The sequence below is a fragment of the Nilaparvata lugens genome, chromosome 1 (assembly GCF_014356525.2).
Source record: "Nilaparvata lugens isolate BPH chromosome 1, ASM1435652v1, whole genome shotgun sequence".
NCBI lineage: Eukaryota > Metazoa > Arthropoda > Insecta > Hemiptera > Delphacidae > Nilaparvata > Nilaparvata lugens.
The window spans coordinates 8,018,542-8,043,767 of NC_052504.1; the positions used below are offsets into that span (position 1 = coordinate 8,018,542).

General features: G+C 34.5%; 1 protein-coding gene across 2 annotated transcripts in view; it reads left to right on the forward strand.

The window, feature by feature from the left end:
* Positions 1-1,926: 1,926 nt before the first annotated feature.
* Positions 1,927-25,226, forward strand: part of LOC111059667 (inactive pancreatic lipase-related protein 1-like) — a 62,681-nt gene continuing 39,381 nt past the window's right edge. For both annotated transcript variants that reach the window (XM_039429259.1, XM_039429269.1), the window contains exons 1-4: positions 1,927-2,063; positions 4,033-4,113; positions 4,647-4,788; positions 5,684-5,858. In XM_039429259.1, coding sequence (XP_039285193.1) covers positions 4,056-4,113; positions 4,647-4,788; positions 5,684-5,858 — 375 coding nt within the window. In that variant the 5' untranslated portion in view covers positions 1,927-2,063; positions 4,033-4,055. The remainder of the gene's footprint in view (positions 2,064-4,032; positions 4,114-4,646; positions 4,789-5,683; positions 5,859-25,226) is intronic.

Genomic DNA, 25,226 nt, shown 5'->3' on the forward strand with positions numbered 1-25,226 from the left:
GAACTTTGACTCTGCAAACGCTGACTAATATGTTCGATATTCATGAATAGTTTCATTTTTGTTATTGATCTGCAAGTATTTTTATAAAAGTTTCATAAATATATTTGTCTTGAATCTCGCGGTTTGAATGAATGCTACATTCTTTTTTTTATCTACAAATCATTCACAAAATAGCTTACAGTATCAATGTCTGTGACACAGTGGCTGATTTTGGATAACCTCCTCGAGGTTCATCACATCAGACCAGCAATAAATAATGGCATCCAGTGGTGCATAATTCCCAAAAGTAAAAACAATTAATTAGTGCATTCTTGTCTAGGCAATCCACGTCAAATTGTTAATAAAATACAATTGAGCACAAGTGCAAGTGATAAATCACTTTTAAACTTGTATGGTCGTTATAATTATCAAATCAAGCTGAGTTTATAGTTTTCAATAATAAATCGAATGCACTAGTCATTAATGCTCTTATCTATCAAGAACTTTTTCACATATTTTGTTGCCTTAAACTTGAATAAAGGATACCCAAATTAATGCTACTTTCACTGGTTTTCCGATGAATCATTTCTGAATTCATGAGAGAAGTTTTGTTCCATCTTCTGAATGAATTTTTCGATGTGTGATAATGTCCGACTATCAATCTGTTTAAACTGTGATTCTGTGATAATAGTATCCACCTCTTGAAAATCTCAGTACGGGTATCATAAAATAAACATATTGAAACAACTTTTGAAAATAAACGGTTTACCACCAACTGAAAAGAAGAAGATAATTTTTCCGCCTATCTTAGTAATTATTCTTATGTTTTGACTTGTTGAATGAATTTTGTCAATCATGATAATCATAGTTGGGCGAAAACCTCCTGCCATAAGAAAGCAAAGAAATTGGTCAAAAATTTGCAAAAAAGAATTGTAGATTTCTGTTATTTGCAGTATGATTATCAAATAATATATTTTTGATATGTGGGACAGATCATGATAATCATGAAATTTGAGACAGAGCTCATTCAACAATATTATTGAATTATGTATAGTTTCTAAGGCCGTGTACACACTAAACAAATGTTCGACAGATATGTTAGGCAAACATGTTTGTTTGAGGGGCTCAGGGACAAACATTTTAGAAAGTTTGGACAATCATTGTTTGTCAAATAAAAAATTTTCACTATTTGCTGTAAAACATAAAAACATATTCTCCCCACATACAAATATTTTGTTTAGTGACGCGTCCACACTGGCAACGGGCAAACATTGTTTGTCAAACATTAAAATCTGCCTAAACTGTTTCAACAAAAATGTTTGTCGAACATTTGTTCGGTGTGGACACGGCTGAAGAGGTACAGAAAAAATATTCTCCTCTTTTTAGTCGGCAAAAACCCATAACTTACCTATGACGATTTTCTAAAGTAAAATTGCTCTATCCTGATTCTTCTCATCGATTCTCTGGAGATTCTTACTCTGGCTCCAAACCATCATTAAAAATAAAATGGCACCTGCATGGTGGGACATAGGCAACCCGCAACACAAGGCTCGCTCTTCAATTCTCAAGGTTTGCACCTTGAGAATCGAATATATAAAAAATTTCCGCAACCAAGACAAAAGGTTCACGGTTCAGCTTTCCCAGATCAGATGTCTGAGTTGAAGCATTCGAAAATCTGTTCATATTAATTTCATAAATTCATTTTTCTCCTTAGTTCAAGCTATGATCTATTTCTCTCAGAGACTCACAAAATGTATTTTATGTGGAGAAAATGCTCCCAAATTTATAAGTTTGCCTCTGAAAATATTCAATATCCAATAATCACATAACATTGAGTTGTAAGTGGATTGGAATTGATACAAAATTGAAGTAGTCAACAATATTTCCAAATAACTGATTATGTACTGCTTGGACAGCAAAAATGCTGTTGAACTGCAGCTAAAACATGAATATGATGTATGGTTATCTTGAATAATGGTGGGGGAAGCCAGAAATCGCTTAAATGAGAAACAGTTGAAGGTTAAATATTTCAAGGGTCCACATTTGTCGTCTCTTGAACAGACAGAGTACTTGGTGGTGCGGAGGTGAGTGTCAATTCGTGCATAGAAATGTTAACGCGATTTTTCGCTCTTGTATTAGCTATTGTTATAATAATTTATAGGAGACTAGCGGGCAGGATCGCTTCGCTCGCCTCAAACGTCTAGCCAGGGGGTTCCGTTTCCTGGACCCCCGACTGAATCATACAAAAATAGGATCAGCAGGCTCGCTTCGCTCTCCTGCAATTTTTCATTTGAGCTTTCTTCGTTCCATCAAAAAGCTAGAATAAACTTTCAGGATTTATTAAATCACCAGTTCTTTTTGAATTATGTAGTGCAGGGTTGCAAAAATATTTAATTTTATCTGAATTGATAAGTATTTAGTTATTTCACAATAAGAGATTTGGTTAGGATATTATGAAAATTATTATATTTCAGTCTAATAGTTCTTTGTAATTTGAAACAGCAATAATATGGAGAACTCAACAGACATCCATATCTGAAACTATCAAGTATGAATTTTGTTTGAGAAATGTGGAAAAATGCTTTGGAAACTCAATGAAAAATTTGAGAGAAGAAACTCTCTAAAAAAACCCTGTGGAACGCTTGGGAAACGCTGTAAAAGAACTCATATTGGGCGTATCTTCGGCGTAATTTTGAAGTTCTCTTAAAACAAAATTTCTAGACACTCCTGAACTCCTGTACCAAGTTTTTAAAGTATCTTGGGCGTATATTTTGATTTTTTTTCAAATCCGTTCTTAAAACATCAACTCATTACGCATTGAAATACTTCAAAATAGTCACATTGATTCAATTTCTGCATACTTTTCATCTGGTAAAACTGCTATCACTCTTACAACATACAAGTTCCGTTGTGAAGTACGGGTACGTCTTGTAATCAATAAACTGTAATAATATTTTATATTAACATATTCTCGAATCATAAGTTTTCATACTGACTCATTTCAGTTGAAAAGATAAGTTGACATGATAAAAAATACCATTAAGAAAAATCCTATGATTTTCAATTGAACTATTAAATTAATATAATAATAATTTATTTGGAACAGGAATAATATTAGAACTTTACAAACATCCATATATCTAAACATATCATATTATAATTAATATCGGGTCACCGTGCTTCGCTCGTTATTTTTATCATATTATATTAAGCGAGCAATTTCTGTATATTTATGTTTAACGGATCACTAGAACTGCTCTAACGATTTTCACGGAATTTGGTACATAGTAGGTTTATGATATAAAAATTCGATTGCACTAGGTCTCATCCTTGGGAAAACTCACTGAACGACATTAAAAGGATAATTCATCCTTGGCTGTGAAATATAAACACGATCATTTCAGGGAATTGTGTTCTGTTTATCAATAAATAAAAATAACGAGCGAAGCTCGGAGCCCAGATATTTTATTGATAAATACAACACAATAATTCTCTGAAATGATTGTGTTTATATTTCACAGCTTTATGTCATCTTATGAATTTCGGGGATGCGTTATTTTGATTTTTCACATACTCGCTAACTCACTTTTTTTCTATTCACAGCTGTTCCAGCCAAGGATGAATTATCCTTTTAATGTCGTTCAGCAAGTTTTCCCAGGGATGAGACCTAGTGCAATCGATTTTTATATCATAAACCTACTATGTTCCAAATTTCGTGAAAATCGTTAGAGCCGTTTTCGAGATCCGTTAAACATAAATAACCAGATATGAAAAGATAAAAATAGCCAGATATAAAAATATATTAACAGACGTACAGAAATTGCTCGCTTAATATAATAGGATGATATAATTCAATAAATCATCATGTATTACAATTATGAATTATTAAAATTCATGGGGGAGTGGAACGTGTCACTAGAAAAATTGTATTTGTGGTAACAATATTATTTTGTCAATACGAAAAATGTAAATTATTTGTTATTTTTGCTATTTGAATTTTATTTTGCACTCCAAGTATGAATAATGGAACTGTATTTATGTGTTTTCATCTAGAATTCCTCATCCACCTAGCAGTCATGCAGTGTTCATTCTTATTTCTTGCCTCATGCATTCTCAGTGGACTGAAAGAACTGTGTAAGTATATTACTAAAAATGAATGGACATTTTTTATTGATTGTTTTTTTACGTCTATCTCTACATACATAAATTATACCATTCAACCTTCAAAATTCGAACAGTTTTTTCTCAACATTTTCTGACAAGTGATTACAACCTAGAGGATCTTACAATTCATTACTTTATTGCAATTATTTTTTGACCGAGCGTAAAGTGAGGTCTGCGTTTCAACTCGACTGGATTTTCTTTTGTCCATATGCATGTTATGTGTTATGACTTGCATAATAGTTATTATTGCATTTTCATAGTAGGTACCGGTACATGATCAACATCTGTTGAACTTTTCTGAAACGCTGGCAACAGAGTCAGGCTTGCCCTGCTAGAAGAAGATAGTATATGATACACATTAGTTCAATATTATTAATTGATACTTTATATTTTTATCCAATTTTAATCTTGATTCTGAATTTAAATAGAATCAATTCAAGTTGACAATTAAATAATGGATGAAGGTTATTTTTTTCAATTCGAAAATTTTATTTGTTCTTCAGTCAAAGATGAGGTGTGCTACGAAAACGAAAAAGTCGGCTGCTTTAAGACAGGGTACCCGTGGAGATCACTAACAGCACGACCGTTCTTCCCTCCACCACAGAGTCCATCGGTTGTCAATGTCACTGTCACCGTCTTCACCAGGTAATTCATTGCTTATCCCATCCCTTCAACATCCGATTAAATAGCTATTAATGTATTACAATTATTCACCTTGGCTATATTAAACAGAGTGTTTACGAGCTCCCTTAATACTCTAGGGCATTGTTCCTGGGTAACATTTCTAAATTATCATATTAAAATTGTACGGAAATCTTCAGTTACTCCATAAACTATATTATTTCTTCCATCTCTGCTAACTCACACAGCGGCAATTTTGCTTTTCCCACTAATTATTTTTTTCTCAATAATGGTTGAACATACGAAATTGAAACTTTGCACAATCATTAATAGCAACTAGACAATGTTAATAAAAATTATGATAATATCTTTCAAATTCATAAAATACTTTGAATAGTCTACAGAGTCACCACTGTTTATCAATGGAGAAAAATTCAAATATTCAAGTAATAGTAGTATATAATATTATTGTAAGGAATATGAAAATGAATAATGAGGTATTGAATTGAAAAATCATGTTTTTGTACTTAGGGGATCTTGATACGTACAGAAAACTTGCAATTGGGGTAGCTTGAATTGTTTGCAAAGCAATACTTTCCTTGAGTATTTGAATATTTTCTATAAATTAAAAGGTTGAATTACGAATATCAAGTGGAATATGGGATCATAATATTTGAATATTTGAATCATTTCTTCTCTGAAACTGCTTTCAAAATAATATTCCACTCAGGCCTACTGAAAATTCGTCGTGAAAAAGCAGGTTTTTATGTAGGGTTACCTATGACCCATTTTACGCTCGCTGCATCTGACTGGCTGATGAAACAGCAGCATTGTTTGCTCCATTGTTCTCAAGGTTTTAGCTTATGAGAAGTTTTATGACTGAAATATCTAATGTCTATAATATTATTATTATTCACAGAAATACTGGGCCTACAATTGAAGACGGACATATGGTGGATATTGGGAATATAATCGGTTTCAATGACAGAGATTTTGACGCAGCACGTAACAAGACTTTCTTCATCATACATGGATTCATTGATACAGGGAAAAAGGATTGGTTGAGGATTATGAAGGACGAACTTCTGAAAAAGGTAGCCTTTTTATAAATTATTAACCTTACTATGAAAGTAATTTTCCAGTATTTCTTCGACAGTAAAACATTATTCCCCCTCTATATAATATTTTAATATTCTAGTATCTTTTAAAGAGACTGTATGGTTTATACATGTAAGGAATAGGAAATTCATGAATGACGCATCATAACGACTGAACTATTGGACTGATTAACTTGAAATTTTGCCTATAGATTCTTAATTTACCGAGGATGGTTATAGGCCTATTCTAAATTCTTCAAGATTTCAGTAGATCATGCTTTCAAGTTTTTAATTGAACCGTAGCGGAGCACAGGTTACCAGCTAGTATGATATATCCAGGGCCGGTTTCCGTGCTCGGGATTCAGCTAAGTTCTAGGCTTCAACTGGCTTTAAACTCTGGAGTCAGAAAATTGGCTTTCCGAGTCAGAGCGTTAACGTAGTCGAGGACTCAAATAGACCTAAAATGGAGTTTAGAGATCACGAGTTTAGAGTTTAATAGATCTAAAATGGAGTTTAGAGATCACGTTAGACCCTGGAGTTTATAATTCCGCTTTCTGAGTGAAGGACTTATGAGTCCAGGACTTGAATTAGATTGTCGCCTCTTTCCGAGTCAAGGATTTATCAAAAATCTTCAAGTCCAGAATTTAAACAGTGTGATTTTAACCCTCGACTGAGGTAGATTCTAAAATTAAGTTCTGGACTTGAACTGAGCAAACACATCTCAGTTATTGTTTTGGAGTAGATGAATAGCCAAATGAATGTCTTGGAATACGTAAATTATTTGGATTGGTACATCTAAATTCAAACAATCAATCAAAAATTCTTTATTGGTTCTTCAATACAATAACTATACAAAAAAAAAACTTTCAGTAAGAATATAAGAAACCAATCAACTGCAAGGAAAATCCTGTGCGCAGGTGAGAATTGCTGATATGAGTAATTAAGTTGAGAAATTACAAACTATAAAATAAGAGATTATTTATAATGTAATAATAAAATAAGATGATGAATAGGTAAAATAAGGGTGAAAGGATGAGAAAAGAAAGAGAGAGAGATGGCAAACATAATATTGAAACAAAGATAAGAGTTACTCAAAAAGTGTGTCCTCGATTTTACTGGTAATTATTCATTATCAATAGTGTTCTTCTTTCAAGCAATGTAACAAAATTAAGATTAATATGCTCCGTAAGGTAATCTGGAATTTTATTGATCAATTTATTAGCTAAGTAAAAGTATTGTCTCCGGCAAACATTACGATCCATTCTTATATTATTTTTTAAACCTATTCCTATATTTAAATTGAGGTATGATTCACAGAATAGAAAAATATCTTTATTGATTCTAATGAAAATGAGGTTTTTAATAATATATAATTGTCGGACTGTTAAAACTTTGAACTCATTGAATAAATATTTAGTTGGATACGACGAGGTTCACCCAAAGTAGTAACAAAAGGCGGGTTCTGGGACACAAGTGTCCCAGAACCCACCTTCACCTCAAGGTCACCCAAGTCGACCAAACCTAACCTCAAGGTCACCCAAGTCGACCAAATCTAACTTCAAGGTCACCCAAGCCAAAAAAAAATAAAAAAAAAAGGGAAAAAAATTTTAAAAAAATAAAAAAAAACATAAAATCGAGAATAAATGAAAAATAAATCACTGGGGATCTTTAACTGGGGGGCTATAAAAGGAGTTGTTCTGCAAGGAGTGGGACATTGTGTCTTGTGCAGTCTTGCCGCCAGTATGTGTGTGTGATTTTCTTATGTTCAATAAAAGTAGCAATGAATTTCTCATTTTTATTCCTCAAATCTAAACAGTAATGAGATATCCTCTGGGTAGCATGTATGCTTTCAAGAGTCTCAGACATGAATTCTAGAGTGTAATCAAATCATTGTATCACAAGGGATATATTTTCCTAGTTATATTCCCCAGAACAGCATCCAATAGTATTCAGTCACTGTTCAGTCACTTTTCAGTCACTGTTCAGTCACTTTTCAGTCACTGTTCAGTCACTGTTCACTTACAGCTCATATAGGTAAGAAATCACCTTACTATACTTTCAACGAAGGCTGTTTCAACGACCCTCACTCCACTTTCTCTGTCACATGTCTAATGGCCACGCCCACCAGCATTAGGGGCATCAATGGGGGACCTATCACTCTAGCTCAAGTTGGTCATGCAGGACCTGTCACTTCACACTAAGATGGTCATGGAGACCTATCACTCCAGATCAATATGTCCATGGTAGACCTACTAGATCAAGATGTCCATGGGAGACCCGTCACTCTAGATCAACATGGCCATGCTGCTCTAGAGATCAAAATGGCATTGAAGATAGACATGGCTTATTTAATATGGACGTTTTCAATGACCCTCACTCCTCCTTCCATGGATCATCATGTCTATAAGGGCATGGTTGGGGGTCATCCACTCAGTGGTCAGTCAGTCAGTTCAATTACTGATCAGTCAGTGTTCAGTCACTGTTCAGTCACTGTTCAGTCACTGTTCAGTCACTGTTCAGTCACTGTTCAGTCACTGTTCAGTCACTGTTCAGTCACTGTTCAGTCACTGTTCACTTACAGCTCACTAGAAGCTGCAATGAGCTTGGAGATAGTTGTTAAAGTATACATAATAAACAACAAGTAAATAGATATCCACTGTGGTGTAGTGGTTAGCACTTCTGCTTTCCATTCTAGAGGACTCGGGTTTGAATTATTCATAAGGTCTCGGGTTCGAATCTTCATTGTATATATGGGGATGTAAGATGTTTGGTTAAGGAATGTAGGTATGTAGGTAGAGTGTAGGTGTAATTGTTTGTAAACCATTACACCATGAATGATATCTTTTGTTGAAATATGACTTAACAGGAAAGTTTTCATGTTTCAACTGGTTTTCATGTTTCAATATATAATAGCCAAGGGATAAGGAAGTATGGAGCAAGCACAAATGTAAGATCTGGACATGATTCTGTGTGACAGACTCTGGACTCTGAATTTTGGACTCTGGATTCTCTAAACTCTGAACTCTGAACTCTGAACACTCTGAACTCTGAACTCGGGACTCTGAACTCTGGACTTCTGGACTCTGGACTCTAGACTTCTGGACTCTGGATTCTGGGACCCTGGACTCTGGACTCTGGACTCAGAACTACTCTGGACCCTGGACTCTGGACCCTGGGCTCTGGACTCTGGACTCTGAACTCTGGACTCTGGACTTCTGGACTCTAAACTCTGAACTCAAATGTCCTGCATTGTTGAAAAAGTCTGTCAACGAGATAATACCATGATTATGTAGTTCCTCCTCCTCAAGCTCAATCACTGCATCCTGCAGACATAGCTCACTGTTTGACTACATGTTGCAGTAGATGGAATACCTCTCAGTGCTGACAAGCCATCTTATACCAAACAGAGAAAAGTGGTGGTGGTGGTGGGGATAACTTTCCTTGTCAACAGGTCTATGATGATGTCACCCCATCATGACTTACTTCTCAATTCTTCGTTATCATTAGTGGGAAGAAGTATCATATTCTATATAATTTAAGTCTTTAAACATAAATCCTCTATGGTGTAGTGGTTAACATATCACCTTCTCAAGTTGGAGGTTCCAGGTTCGAATCCAAGGCGGTAAAGGTAAGTATTAAAGGTCAGTATCAACAGAACCAGAGGATATATTTTTTTGTATGTAGTGGGTAGTGAAAAGAAAGCCATATTTTTATTCTTCCCATATACATTTATTTTTCTCTTCTATAATTCCTGAAAATCCTCTTCTATATTTTGTGGTCTCCTGATAGACCTCTGCTGACCTTTCCTCTCGTTCTGAAATGCTGCATACTCCATCAGTTTGTATAGTATCCCGAAAAGCAGCACTGTAGATAGATATTAGTAGAGCAGGGTCTCCTGAACAGCCCTCTGTAACTCTGAATCTCTTCACACGTCCATCATCTCTGCAGTATGAGAATCCTGCAAAGGTCACCTTCCTGCTGTTGCTGATAAGAGTTAGACTCTTGTCACTGCATTCAAATTCACACCAATACCTTCGGGATGAACGATCATCAAAGATTAATTCAATCTTGACATCCTCATTTTGCCAATTATAGACTTTATCCAAATTCACAACAGCTACTTCACTATACTTGAGACTGTAGATAGTATCCAGAGGTACTCATTGGCTATCGCCAAACAGAACATAACCCTTTGTTACTACCACCCAAAATAGTTTTAATAAGGTGTTTTTGGATAATGAAAAGTTTTTTTAAATGGGCATTCAAAGCACCCCCCCCCCCCAAGCCCGAATGCCATACTGTAGCCTAATACAGATTGAGCATATGAGTAGTAGATTCGTTTTGTTATTCTAAGATTATTTAGTTGTTTGATTTGATGAAATTTGTAAATAAGAAATTTTAGTTTTCTGCACATGTTGTCAATATGACTGTTCCATCTTGGATAAGGATCTATTGTTATACCTAAATATTTAAAATTTTCTTTTTTAATTATTTTTGGTCAGAAACATGAGTTATTACTATCACAATTTGGTGGATGGATTTTGATGCTGTTAAGTGCATGTGGTTGAGTTTATGCGTTTGAGGAAAAAGTCATGAACACGCTTTCGTTTGTGTTTAGTGTTAGAAGATGTTCAGTCAGCCAAGAGCAAGATTATTAAGTCTCAGACCATTCTCCGCTGTGATTTTCTCTAAAACCAAAGCTGTGTCATCTGCGAGGATATGATATTACAAATTCTTATTTTCAATCTGAGTAGATTGTTTATGTAAATAATAGAGATAGAACCATTCCTTGTGGAAGGCCATACTCGGTAAGCTTCTTAGTAATATTTTTTTTATTAATAGTGAGTATTTGTTACCTATCAGATAGGTAGGGATGGAAAAATATTAGTAAAGTGGTAAACCCCGAATTCCTAGATGTTCCATTTTTTCCATGAGCCTGGTCTGAGAGATAGTGTCGAAGGCTTTGACTAGGTATAGAAAAGTTGATGTTTTATTTTTATTATTAAAGCTATTCGTAACCAATTCCAAAAGTTTTGATATAGCATCTTCTGTTGATTTTCCAGATTAAAAACCATACTGGTTTGTATTAATAATTTCGAATTTGTCCAAATAACTCACTTATCTATTCTTTAACAACTGTTCAACTACTTTTGCTGGATTATTCAGTAAACTGATGGGTCAGTAATTGGTAGGATTAGTTGGATCACCTGCTTTATGAATAGTAACGATTTCAGCTAGTTTGAATTGTTTTGGAAAATAGCCAATTCGAAAGCATTTATTTATTATGTTTTTCAGAGGTTTAGTAATAGAAGGGAAAATAGTTTTGAGACAAGAAGTACTAAGGGTGTCCATACCGGGGGCGGAACTAGATTTAAAGGAATTTTGGGTGTGGAATATTTCATCTTCATCTGTATTGTGTAGATAGAAAGAGTTATTCGACGGAATTGTAGAGTCAATATGGATATGTTGTCTGTCAGGGCTATTTTTCGTTAATTCATTTGCCCTGTGTGGGCAAAATGATGATTTAAACTTTTCGAATCTATGTTAGGCATACCTGTTTTCCGTTTAGTATTCGATAAATCATTTATGCATTCTCATATTTTTTTGAATATCCTCTACACTGATTTAATTCGTTATTGTAGTAGTCATACTTGCATTGTTTAATCATATCATTCAATGTGTTTCTATAGTTTGCATATTGAGCTTTGAGGATGATGTTGGAAGGTTGTTTTTTAAGGATTTGATGCAAGCGGTCACGATTTCTTATGGAAGTGATAAGTCCAGTAGTAATTCAAGGTTTTAGAGGTTTCATTTTGTGTTTTTAAGTATTGATATGAGTAACATTTTCATCTCAGTTGTTATCTTATTAACAAACAGATCTACAGCATCATCTATATTCAAATCAATTAGAGCATTTACACAAACTCAAGCAAATGAGAAAATGATCAGTTATGCTTGTTTTAATTATTGCCCTATATATGTATGACAGATATTGAATAGATTTATATTCAATTCATCAATGTAGTTCTGAGGCTTGAAATAAAAAACGTTATCAGTCTCTTTGGTTTCGTACGACTCCTGTGATAATTCATTATCCTGGTGAACAGCCAAGACCATAGAAAAAGTTTTAATGAGAAAGAGTGAATAAGTTCATAGAAGAAAAAGAAGGATAGAGCGAAAAAGAAGATATAAACAGAAACTAAAAGATCAAAAAAGTAAGGATAATACAGATTATGAAAGAAATTCAGCGCTCAGTTATCTCCTTAACACATATTGTCTCATTTTCAACAATAGGTACAATTATCAAGACTTCAGTTGGAAACATTTAGGTCTAATAGTCTCATTCAAATGGATTGAGGTCATCTTCACTCACTATTCAATTCACTGGAGAATCTAACTGTTTTCGAATGAGAATTTTTGTGTCTTTACCCCATACATATGCTTATTCATTCATCTTTTTTTAGATTTTTCGCTTTGTTCAATAGAAATTTGTATGATTTGTATGATTTCTATGCATTATATCTTTAACTCTCTACAGTAAGAATATAACCTATTTTTATGGACATGCTATTATATATAAATATATATATATATATATATATATATATATATTCATTTATTTATTTATTTATTTATTATTTATTTATTTATTTATTATTGATCAACTCACCAATATATATAGTCCTCATAAAACCGGTCGACATGATACGACAAATACATATATATGTGTTATCTCTCCTTCACATATGAAGCACGTTCAGTCCTCAGCACATCATCATACGGCACGATCAGACACATACCTAACAGAACGATAAGATTTTTCTTCACCACACTTCTGAGATGTGACGTCACACTCAATTGCCAAATAAAGGAAGGAAATAGGATAGGTGGTGAATGGAATTTGATATTTTATTTTATTTCGAATTACTCTAATTTTTTAATAATTTGGAGAATATTATCATCTGTAGAATATTTTTGTTTTTGGCCGATCAGCTGTATGGAAGGAGCACTCTCTGTTATCGGAAATAGGAGATAATGAACTCAGAGATTGGCACCTACTTTCAAAATTCTTTTGATTTAGGCTTTTTCTATTTTTATTGAAAAATATGCCGTGACAATATATAAATATATATATTGTAACAATATTTATTGTTACAATTGTGAGTGATGAGAATTATGCGAATTAGCCTGAGAAGTTAGCCTGTTATGAAAATGGATTTTGTTGTTTTGCTTTTCTGTGTTGTGTTGTGTTGACTCTGCAAGTGTGTGCGTAGAAGTTGTAGTACTAAGAAAAACAACAATTTTCCTGGAGCATCAGCTTGGTTCATGACCTCTGCTTTTCTGTGTTGTGTAGTGTCGACTCTGTAAGTGTCTGTGTAGAAGTTATGATACTAAGAAAATCAACGATTTTCTTGGAGCATCAGTCGAGTTCAGGACCTTATAAGGTAAGGAATTTATAGCTGTCAAGAGAAAATAGCTGTCACTTGGTGAAAGAATGTATCTTAAATTGTAGTTGTAACGTTCCTTTCTATTCATGGAAATTTTCCTAGAAAATAGTAACTCCCAATCACAGTTAACGTTGGTTAGGTCTATCTAGTATGGACGATCACACAGCTCCTAGACCAGGCAAGCATACCGAAGTGCATTCATTCAGCATCTGTACTTTAGTCTTTCCTTTCATTGGCTCTGCAACCTTCTGTTGTAGTAGCAATGTTTAGTTCGCTTGCGTTTTAGAAGTTTTTTTGAAGAAGAGAGAGAGTATCAAAAATTGTCACCTCACAATGGAGATTTTTCTCCTATAACCGCTACTAAATGTACGTCATAGTTTATAATATAATTAAGGAAATTGTGCCGTGCTTTGAATTTAGAAAGTTAATTTTGGATTTAGAATTTAGAAGCACACACAATATAACTTAATAAAAGGGATGCTTGATAAACATACCTAGTGCTAGAGAACGGGAAACCAGAAATGACAAGAGAGACAACGAAATAGAGAGAAGGTATCAACTATATTGTCACCTCTTACAGTTAAATTCAACAATTAATAAAACAAAGAAGTTAATAAAACAAAGAAATCAATAAACAACAAATAAAACAAGAAGAAGAATCATGAAAACCGAAAATAAAATTACTAAATTTAGAAAGTTATCTCTGATATACTTAATTCGGTAATAACCTACTCTGTATGCTCTACATTTTAAAACGTTTTAGATTGAATCATGAAAGCTTAAAGGACTCTAATTTCAAAAGAGCAATTATTGAAAATTATCATAGATATGTCTCAGAAGTTAATCATAAATAACAATAAATATTTTAAGAAAAGATCCACATAAAATTCATAAAATTCTTAGAACATTAAATTTAGAACACACTTGGAAACTTTAAAACACTATCAAAACATTATCAAATATTAATGATCCCCCCCAATAATAACTATTCTGTATCTTTATATCATGAAAGCTGCAAGGACAAACATTCCTCAAGTATCACATCATGGTATACTACCTTAAAAAAAACTATTCAAAAATATATGTCATCAAAACAAATTTAGGAAAGGTTAGGGTCCTTGAAACTTCATTTGATCCTTTACAACTTTAAGATGAGAATTATTTTAAAACATTAATTTAATCAATAAGGGACATTTAAAAATTCATGTACTCATTCAACTTTTAGTAGTTTAGAAGATTATAATTATTTATAAATTTAAAGAAAACTGAAATTCCCAGCTGGATCCTTACAGAAAAAATATGGCCTCACTTTTCAATGTAAAGATACAACCGAAAATCTATTACTCAAACCAAATTAATAAAATTAATAATCTATCTATCCCCAATAATATCTCAAAATTATGATTTAACAAAAGTCTAATTCCGCACGTTTTAATTGATTGAAAGTCTGTCGTCACTAAAACCCATTTTGTCACATCCGGAGTTCCTGGGACGTTCATTTAATTTGGAAAAAAGTTGTTACCTCATAGCTGTTTCTTCAAATTGAATCTAGGCTCGGTGATCGAGCTCTACACGTCCAGATGGACAGGAGACAGCATACCCCAAGCTTCTAGGACGGCCATCGATTCAGAGGCATCTCAGCGGCTTAAAGACGCACGTTCATGAACCCATGAGATGATAGATTCGTACGTTGATCCCATACTTGATGTTCCCGTACTTACACCGCTGTTAGAATAAAAAATAAACTAGGATAATACCAATTAACTTAACTTCAGTTATATAATAAAATCAACCTACTTTAGGTTATATAACTCACATCAATTACTTTAAAACCTAAATAGGCATTACCTACTTCAATCTCTTGATTTAAAAGAAGAGAACTTATCTTCTTCTCTCTCTTCTTAATTAAAGCGACTACAGAGGCAAAAGACTAAAAATGCTGCTGGAACAAAAGGTTCCAGAGCCAAATACTAAAAAAAGCCTAAAGCTGGCATGGATGCCATGATTAATACAAAGTTCTGAACAGACTACATTTAGTACTGCTAAAGACAGTTGACAGACGCTGAGTGAGTCCACTTCGCTTTTCTCGTCTTGAGGTGGACAGCTGTGAGATCGTCCATACTAAATAGACCTAACCAACACCAACTGTGATTGGCAGTTACTATTCTCTAGAAAAATTTCCACCAATAGAAAGGGACATTACAACTACAATTTAAGATACATTCTCCCACCAAGTGACAGCTATTTTTCCTAGGCAGCTATAAATTCCTTACCTTATAAGGTAGTGAACCAGACTTATATTCTAGGAAAAATGTTGATCTTCCCACAACTTCCACACACACACCTATAGAGTCGACACTACACAACGCAAAAAGGCAAGGCTCATGAACTAAGCTGTTGCTCCAGGAAAATTGATGTTATTCTTAGGATCTACGCACACACTTACAGAGTCAACACAACACAACACAGAAAAGCAGAACAGCAAAATCCATTTTTATAAAGGCTAACTTCTCAGGCTAATTTGCATAATTCTCATCACTCATAATTGTAACAATATTTATTGTTACAATACTCCCCCTTCTTGAGTGTGGAACACCGGGTTGAGTCGTAAAAAATTTGGCAGAAAACAACATGACAATGATTTTGGTAACATCCTGTATAAGACTAATAACAATAAAAGCAACCATTCACCTCAAAATTTCAAATAATATACTAAAGATAAATCCTAGCCCAACAAAATCAACACTTACTCAAGCAAACCATAGGGTTACAAAACAAACATACCGCACAGACGTAAAAACAAATTGATAGAAACAGCAAAATGGGACACTAATAGCTTACCACAGAAATCAGAAACAACTGTCCATTGACAACCTACAATGCCTCACTGCAAATACTTGACCAGATGAGGCATCCAGGGTTAACCAAAGCCTGGCTATTCCCCTTTTAAAATAACAAGAAAACTAAGTAACTAGAATTTATCAATGCCTACATCAAACAACTATGAGAATATATCGCTAGTACATAGTATCCTACCGAAGCCAGACTGGAGACATCTCACCCATGAGGGATAACCATAATAATTTAGAGCCAATTCATTGTCAATCAAATTCTAAAATAAATTTTGGACCAAGTATTCATCCCTATAGAACAAGATAAATAAATATGTGGAACAGGGAGAATTCACATCAACCTGATAAAGCCAATATTATCAAAACCAACCCAAAATTCAATAATCATCAAAGATGTAACAAAGGTTGAAAAGGTTGTCAGTCTCAGTATTTGGGCGGGCCCTCCGAAACATCAAAACTAAACAACGATATGGAATAATAACCACTATGAAAAAACCAGAAGGATAATACAAAATTTAGTTCAGATGGATACTCAGGAGTTAAACCAAGATAAGCCAGATAAGCGCATATTTACCGGTCATACTTTAACTAAACATAGGTGAGATAATCGTCCTAACAACTTCCAAATAAAACAAGACAAATACAAAATTCAATAGAACTTCCCTAAGAAACTCAGCTGATAAAGTTAATAACTAACCTAAGTGGATCCACAAAAAAAAACAAACTTAAAAAATTACAAGAAACATCATACTACCAATTACATTAATCAAAGATAAAAAATACCACATTTGAAGGGATAAGTGCTAAAGTAATTAAGGTAATTATCGATAATATATAGTATGTTATAGTATTGGCATAGCCAATATAGTAGTGGTAGATATACATGAATATATACATCTATATAGTAGGGGATAATAACTTGATACCAGATGACCAAAGTCATCCAACACGATTTTATTAAGGGGTTAAGAAAAGCAGTTAACCAACACTATATATATATATATAAATTTTAATCTAAACCAATAAGTGTAATAATAATGATCATTATTGCCTATATACAGTCCGGACAAGGTGTTCACCACAAGTTCAATCACATTGACGCTTTTCAATGTCACTAGTTACAAGTAGGCGACTCATGAGCAACGCATATCACTGCAGTTGATACACGTATCAAACTCGATGATACAACTTTTCTAACTATTCTATTTTTCCAACAACGACCATCCCTTTTTTTTATATCAATTCTACAACATTATATTTCCATACACTGTTTACCTAGCTTGTGATAGTCTGCTCTCAAGGACAACAGAACAAACTGGTCGACAACATAGTTACCTTTTCTCAATCTACAGAACCTAACTGATAGCGGAACTTCTCCGTTTCGTTAGAGAACAATAACTCAGGTCCTAGCAGTGGCAAAGAATACCGCGGATATTCCAATATTACCAGCAAGACACTAAGTTGGGGCACGAATTTTCTGATGGGAAAATACTAGACTTTACCTTTTTTTTGGGAAACCACCATATCACTGAGTAGTAGTATTTATATTAATTACCAAATTCTTTGAAAATACAGAGGGAAAATATACATTCAACCAGTATACCTCTTCAATTGGGACACATGGGCCTTCTGTACATAAGCACCCGTTTCCAAATCATACAATGATGCCGTCACCGGGGTCAACCACCTTTTGATGACAAATGGACCTCGATAACGATAACTCAACTTACTCATTATTTTATTCACTCCACTAGATTGGACGTGTGTTCTTAATAATACCAAATCTCCGATTTTAAAAGGAACTTCTACTCGATTACGATTATATTGCTTAGCGGTTCTACTATGAGCTTTTACGAGATTATACCGTGCTTTCCTCCACAATTGCAAGGTACTAGGGACCACTCTTTCAGGCAGAATTTCGTCAATTTTCCAGGCATTCACAAGCGGATGATTGGGAGCATACCGAAACATGAGAGAAAATGCAGTACAACCGCTTGATTCATGTTCTGCCAAATTAAAGGCCAAGCTTAACCAATGTAAACTGTTACTCCACTTATTTTGGGCTTCAGCATGAAATGCAATAAGAGCACTTTTCAGATTTCTATTCAACCTTTCAGACATATTAGGTGATGGATAATAGGGCGACGTAGTAATATGTTGAATACCCAACTGAAAGCAAAAGTTCTTAAATACATTTGAAGTGAAAATAGAGGCGTTATCAGTAACCAAACTTTTAGGCACTGAAAAATTCGTAAAAATACTTCTCAAAGCTTTGATGACAGATTCAGTATTTCCTTTCCTCAACGGTATCAACCAACAAAATTTTGTAAATGCATCAACACAAGAAAAAATTTGAGTATATCCCTCCGTTGTTCTTATTAATGGACCTACAAGATCACAATAAAAACGTTCCAAAGGTTTTGTAATAACCTTGGAAGAAAGAAAGCCGAATTATGTTGTTGAGCGGGTTTACTTTTCTCACATAATCTACATGTTTTCACCATCAGAGCAATGTCTTTTCTGACGCCTGGCCAGAAAAATTTTTCTAGAATTTTGTTAGTGGTCTTATAAATTCCCAAGTGACCACCTAATGTACTCTCATGATAATACTTGAAAATTAAGGGAACCAAAAATTTTGGTATTACCACCTTCAATGAGTTAGAATTACGAGATTTGATGACAAGCACACCTTTACTCAAAGAGTACGGAAATTGGTCTACTTTATTTGAAATCTTCTCAATTATGTCCTTACAAAATGGATCATTATCTTGATGACTTTTAATATCCGAAAAGGCAAGCGGGAAATCTGACAATTTCAAGGTATTGATAACTGAAAGTAGGGGCTCAATCTCCTTGTCTTTGGATGTGAAATCGATGGGCTCTTCTTTGTCTTGATACATCCGTGATAGACTGTCAGTTGTGACATTCAGTCTACCGGGAATATGGACCATTTCGAATTGAAAGGATAACAGCCTTAAGACCCAACGACCTATTCGTCCACCTTTTGGATTATTGAGAACCCACGACAAAGCAGAATTATCTGTCAGCAATTTAAATTTAGAGTGTTGCAAATACACTTTGAACCCTTTCCATTCCGAAAAGAGCGGCAAGACATTCCAGTTCATAAGTACTATATCGAGCTTCGTTTGGTGTCAATTTTTTTGAAGCATAAGCGATGGGTTGGAGTACACCCTCTATTTCCTGTGATAGTACAGCTGCGATGGCTGATGAACTCGCATCTGATTGAAGCACAAATTGTTTAGAAAAATCTGCCGTGCGTAGAACAGGCGGGCAGGTAATAGCCTTTTTCAACTTGAGAAAAGCTTCATTGTGAACCTCACTCCATTCAAACTTAGAGTCCTTTTTTCTAAGCGCATTGAGAGGCGCGGCGATCTCAGCAAACTTCGGAATGAATTTGTGATAATACGCTATCATTCCTATGAAACGAGCGACACCTTTCTGAGTTTTGGGCGCAGGAAACTCGCGGATACACTTAGTTCGATTCGGATCCACCGATACACCATGTTCATTGACAATGTGTCCTAGAAAAGAAATTTGTCTTTTGGCGAAACTAGCCTTCTCTGGATTTACAGTAAAACCAGCATCACGCAATTTTGAAAGAACTATCTTAATGTGAGATAGATGTTCACCGAAATTTTTTGAATAAATGACAATATCATCCAGGTAATGAAAAATAAATTTGTACTTCTCCTCTTCGAATAGCTGATCTAGAACAACAGACAACGCCTGTGACCCTACAGCAAGACCGAAAGGAACTCTTGTAAATTGATATGTTGTCCTAGGAGTGCTAAATGTGGTCAGAGCTCGACTATCTTTATGCAAAGGAATTTGATAATAGGCTTGATTCAAGTCTAAGATAGAGAAAAATTTGGCACCGTTAAAATAATGAAAGCAGCCTTCAATATTGGGCAAAGGAACAGAATCTAGGGAGATACGTTTGTTCAAGAACCGATAATCTACCACTAAACGCCATGCATCACTGTCGGTCTCATCTTTACCTGTTTTTGGAACAAGAAAACAAGGACTAGAATAATTGGAAATAGCTCTTTCTATTACACCTTCTTGAAGCATTTTCCTAACCTTAGTATCAACAATCTCTCTCTTTATTGGATTCAACTGATAAGGAGGTCTTCGCACCGGCTCTGTTGATGTTAACCGGATCTTATATTCCATGAGATTTGTTTTGCCTAGTCTCTTGGTTAAAACATCATTGAAGTTGTGAAGAATTTCATCCGAGCTTTCTCCTCTATAGACAAGTCGCCATTCATGTCCGGGATTCCAACCGAAGCAGTCAGTGAAGATACTAGAGATTTCCAGTTGTTTACAAACATGAATTTGAAATTTGGTTTGAAACCAAAAAAATAACATTTATTAAAAAGGTTTAGTACCAATTGAGAATGAAGAATGAAATCACATCCCAAGATAATGGGGACCGCTAAATTTTCCGCCAAAAAAAATTTAAATTTCCAAGTGAAATTTTCAATTTTAATCTTTAAATACACCGATTTCTTGAGAAGCAAAGTGGTTTGATTAGCCGTAGTACAGACAAAGTTTTCCTCAAAATAACTGATATTTGCACCGTTAGCAAGCATTTTATCCAGAACAGATTTAGAAATAATTGATTTCACCGCACCTGAGTCTATCAATGCAGGTGTGTCATATCCACATACTCCCAACTGACATCTGATAATAGGCATAACATCATCAGTAGCAGCTTTGACTTTGGGTTTAGCTGGGTGACGTTTGTGCAGAGCTTGATGACTCTTATTAGAAAATTTCGTGTAACATTTATTGAAAGAGGAGAAACATGAAATAACCTTACTTTTGGAATGACAATCATATTCATTCGAATTTATTTTCCGGGGAAATCCGTCTTGCATTACAATTTTTACCGGGCTTAAATTTTAAACATGAATTCACTAGTCAGGTCTTCTTTGATCTACAATCTCGAGAGTAGTGACCCAAACGATTACATGTAAAACATTTGACATTTGCATTCCTGTTGGAAACATTTTGATTCGGCTTGGCAGTTTCAACATTGCTACGATTTTGAGTCTCCTGATTAACTGGTCTTGACCTACAATATCGAGCTAAATGGCCTCTCTTACCACAGTTGAAACAATTCTTATCACTATAGCCTCTCGAATTTTCTTGTTGATGGGGATTATTAACTCTAGATCTTTCAATGTGGACTCGCTCCTGGTCGGCAAAAGTCAAGTTTTGAGCTTGTACACTCATCGCATTTAACTCCTGAAAAGTTGTGGGACGACCTAGAAAAATGAGGCGAGACCTTTCCTCTGGATTCAGACCTGAACATATAGTATGCACTATCTCCGACTCCTGTAAATTAAGTCTGAGCAGACAAGCAGCCTCTCTTACTGATACAATGTAACTAGACAACGGCTCTTCGGATCTTTGGAGGCGATAAAACTCCTGTCTTTCAATAGCAGAAAGCATCTCTGAGGAATAAAATATCTCAAAATGTCTCCATGAAATTGGTCGAAAGTATTGCCAGAATTAACTGCAAAACTCAATCGGTCGCACAAGGGACCGAGTGCAAAAGGCTGTAATAGTTGAAATAATTGGTTATCCCCTATACCAAATTGATTCTGAATTTTTAAGGCAACACTAATGAATTTCAATAATTTTTCCACCGTCAGACCATCCGTTACAGGTAGATCCTTCAACAGGCTCTCAATGGGATTTTGAAGTTTGTTATACAGAGTTCCAAATGATGATGGGACCGTGTCTCTCGCAAATGAATTTGGTTCCATGTGGGCATGTGAATCCATTGCTGAGTAATTTTGATTGACTCTAGTTTGGTTTTGAGCGACCGGGACAAAATTGTGAGACATTGGTGGCGGTATAGTCAAGGTTAAGTTCGGGTGGCGCGCACAGGGCAATGCACCAGTCTCTGTACCAACCTGGGAAGTGTTTGGCCTACCAGCACTGACGAACGGTGCCACGACAGTTCGAGAAGTCCCAGCTTCGGCATCCCCAACGGCAGGGCTCGACATTGCAGTCGAATATGGGATAGGCGATGCACCCCGACTTGCTATGCAATGCTGCCACTCAATTAAGCGCGCATTTGTCTCACACAAAGCGTCCAAATATCGATTCAATTCTGAAATTAAATTTTCATTAGAGGATTCACGGGCATAAGTTAACAAATGAATGATTCTATTTGCAGCATGCAACACATTTGAATGACATTTATAGAACAACTCCTTTCGACTATCACCCTCAACTGCAGCTGCAATTTGAGTACTCCAACTATCAAGATTTGATATAATTTTACTAATAGGCACCAATTCGGCCAAAGCTGATTGAGGATTGAATACTCCACGGAATATTTTACCATTACTCTCAATGTTTTCCTTTCGTAACTCCCTGTATTTCTTTCTTAACTCATCCACACTAAGATCACTAAGATTACTACTTGGCGTTCCCAAGGTTTCTATCTCAAAAAATAATTCACCCTTGACCAAATGATTAGGATTTAAAGGTCTAGCTAGTAATCCAGGTGGACCACTAGAAGACAAACGTGACTCAACCTCACTTTTGACTATCCAGAATAATTCTCTTGGCGCCGGATCAGTTGTCCCGGGCGTTTGGGTCTCTTGGACAGACGGTCCAGAACTTTGAGCAGTCACTGACACATTGTTGTCAGTCATGATAATAATATAGATAAAATCTTTGTCTCAAACAATAAATTCTAAGTTACTTTAGCTTCAGGTTCACATCAAATCAAAACTCAGCAGCCGTCTGCTGATGCAAACTCATTACTGGAATCGAGAATTCCCCGGCCACAAGTATGTTATCAAGCCTTTTCAAGAATAAATCGTGATCAATACATTAAAAAAATCAAGAAAGTAGCAGAGTGGCGCAGCAAATTGTGCCGTGCTTTGAATTTAGAAAGTTAATTTTGGATTTAGAATTTAGAAGCACACACAATATAACTTAATAAAAGGGATGCTTGATAAACATACCTAGTGCTAGAGAACGGGAAACCAGAAATGACAAGAGAGACAACGAAATAGAGAGAAGGTATCAACTATATTGTCACCTCTTACAGTTAAATTCAACAATTAATAAAACAAAGAAGTTAATAAAACAAAGAAATCAATAAACAACAAATAAAACAAGAAGAAGAATCATGAAAACCGAAAATAAAATTACTAAATTTAGAAAGTTATCTCTGATATACTTAATTCGGTAATAACCTACTCTGTATGCTCTACATTTTAAAACGTTTTAGATTGAATCATAAAAGCTTAAAGGACTCTAATTTCAAAAGAGCAATTATTGAAAATTATCATAGATATGTCTCAGAAGTTAATCATAAATGACAAGTGATATTTTAAGAAAAGATCCACATAAAATTCATAAAATTCTTAGAACATTAAATTTAGAACACACTTGGAAACTTTAAAACACTATCAAAACATTATCAAATATTAATGATCCCCCCCAATAATAACTATTCTGTATCTTTATATCATGAAAGCTGCAAGGACAAACATTCCTCAAGTATCACATCATGGTATACTACCTTAAAAAAAACTATTCAAAAATATATGTCATCAAAACAAATTTAGGAAAGGTTAGGGTCCTTGAAACTTCATTTGATCCTTTACAACTTTAAGATGAGAATTATTTTAAAACATTAATTTAATCAATAAGGGACATTTAAAAATTCATGTACTCATTCAACTTTTAGTAGTTTAGAAGATTATAATTATTTATAAATTTAAAGAAAACTGAAATTCCCAGCTGGATCCTTACAGAGAAAATATGGCCTCACTTTTCAATGTAAAGATACAACCGAAAATCTATTACTCAAACCAAATTAATAAAATTAATAATCTATCTATCCCCAATAATATCTCAAAATTATGATTTAACAAAAGTCTAATTCCGCACGTTTTAATTGATTGAAAGTCTGTCGTCACTAAAACCCATTTTGTCACATCCGGAGTTCCTGGGACGTTCGTTTAATTTGGAAAAAAGTTGTTACCTCATAGCTGTTTCTTCAAATTGAATCTAGGCTCGGTGATCGAGCTCTACACGTCCAGATGGACAGGAGACAGCATACCCCAAGCTTCTAGGACGGCCATCGATTCAGAGGCGTCTCAGCGGCTTAAAGACACACGTTCATGAACCCATGAAATGATAGATTCGTACGTTGATCCCATACTTGATGTTCCCGTACTTACACCGCTGTTAGAATAAAAAATAAACTAGGATAATACCAATTAACTTAACTTCAGTTATATAATAAAATCAACCTACTTTAGGTTATATAACTCACATCAATTACTTTAAAACCTAAATAGGCATTACCTACTTCAATCTCTTGATTTAAAAGAAGAGAACTTATTTGTAATAAGGGTTACGCCCTATACATAAAGCGATGAGTACATAGTATTCCATAATAGGCCTACATAATTCACAAGTTGATTGAATTACTTCATAATAAGGTATTTCGAGTATTGTTGTTAGTTTAGTCCGTTCTCTTACATAAATCACATTTATGGTGTAATTTAAAAGAATAAATTACATGATAGGTGTTTCCTAAATAATCATGAAAGCCTTTTGTTAGAATAAAAGACAAATAAAATCTATAACCAAAAAATACTGATAGAGCTCATAATAATATACTGTAAACATCAGTCAACACAGTCTGTGTACATCTGTGTAAACAACAGTAATTGAAATTTAGGTTAATAGCTTCCTCTTCAAAAATAGCTTAAATCAAACAAATATCTTAATTCCTACTAATAGGTATTCTAAATTTCTACAAAACATATATCGTTAATTTTCTTCCAACATTTATCAGTTTGAATTACCATTACCATCTTCCATTCAAATCAAAAGGACTATTCTCAATTTTTACACTTTAATTACGGTACATTACAATAAATACTTTGATGGAAGCTTTCATTGAAGATAATTTCCTTAATTATATTATAAATCTATGACGTACCTTTAGTAGCGGTTATAGGAGAAAAATCTCCATTGTGAGGTGACAATTTGATACTCTC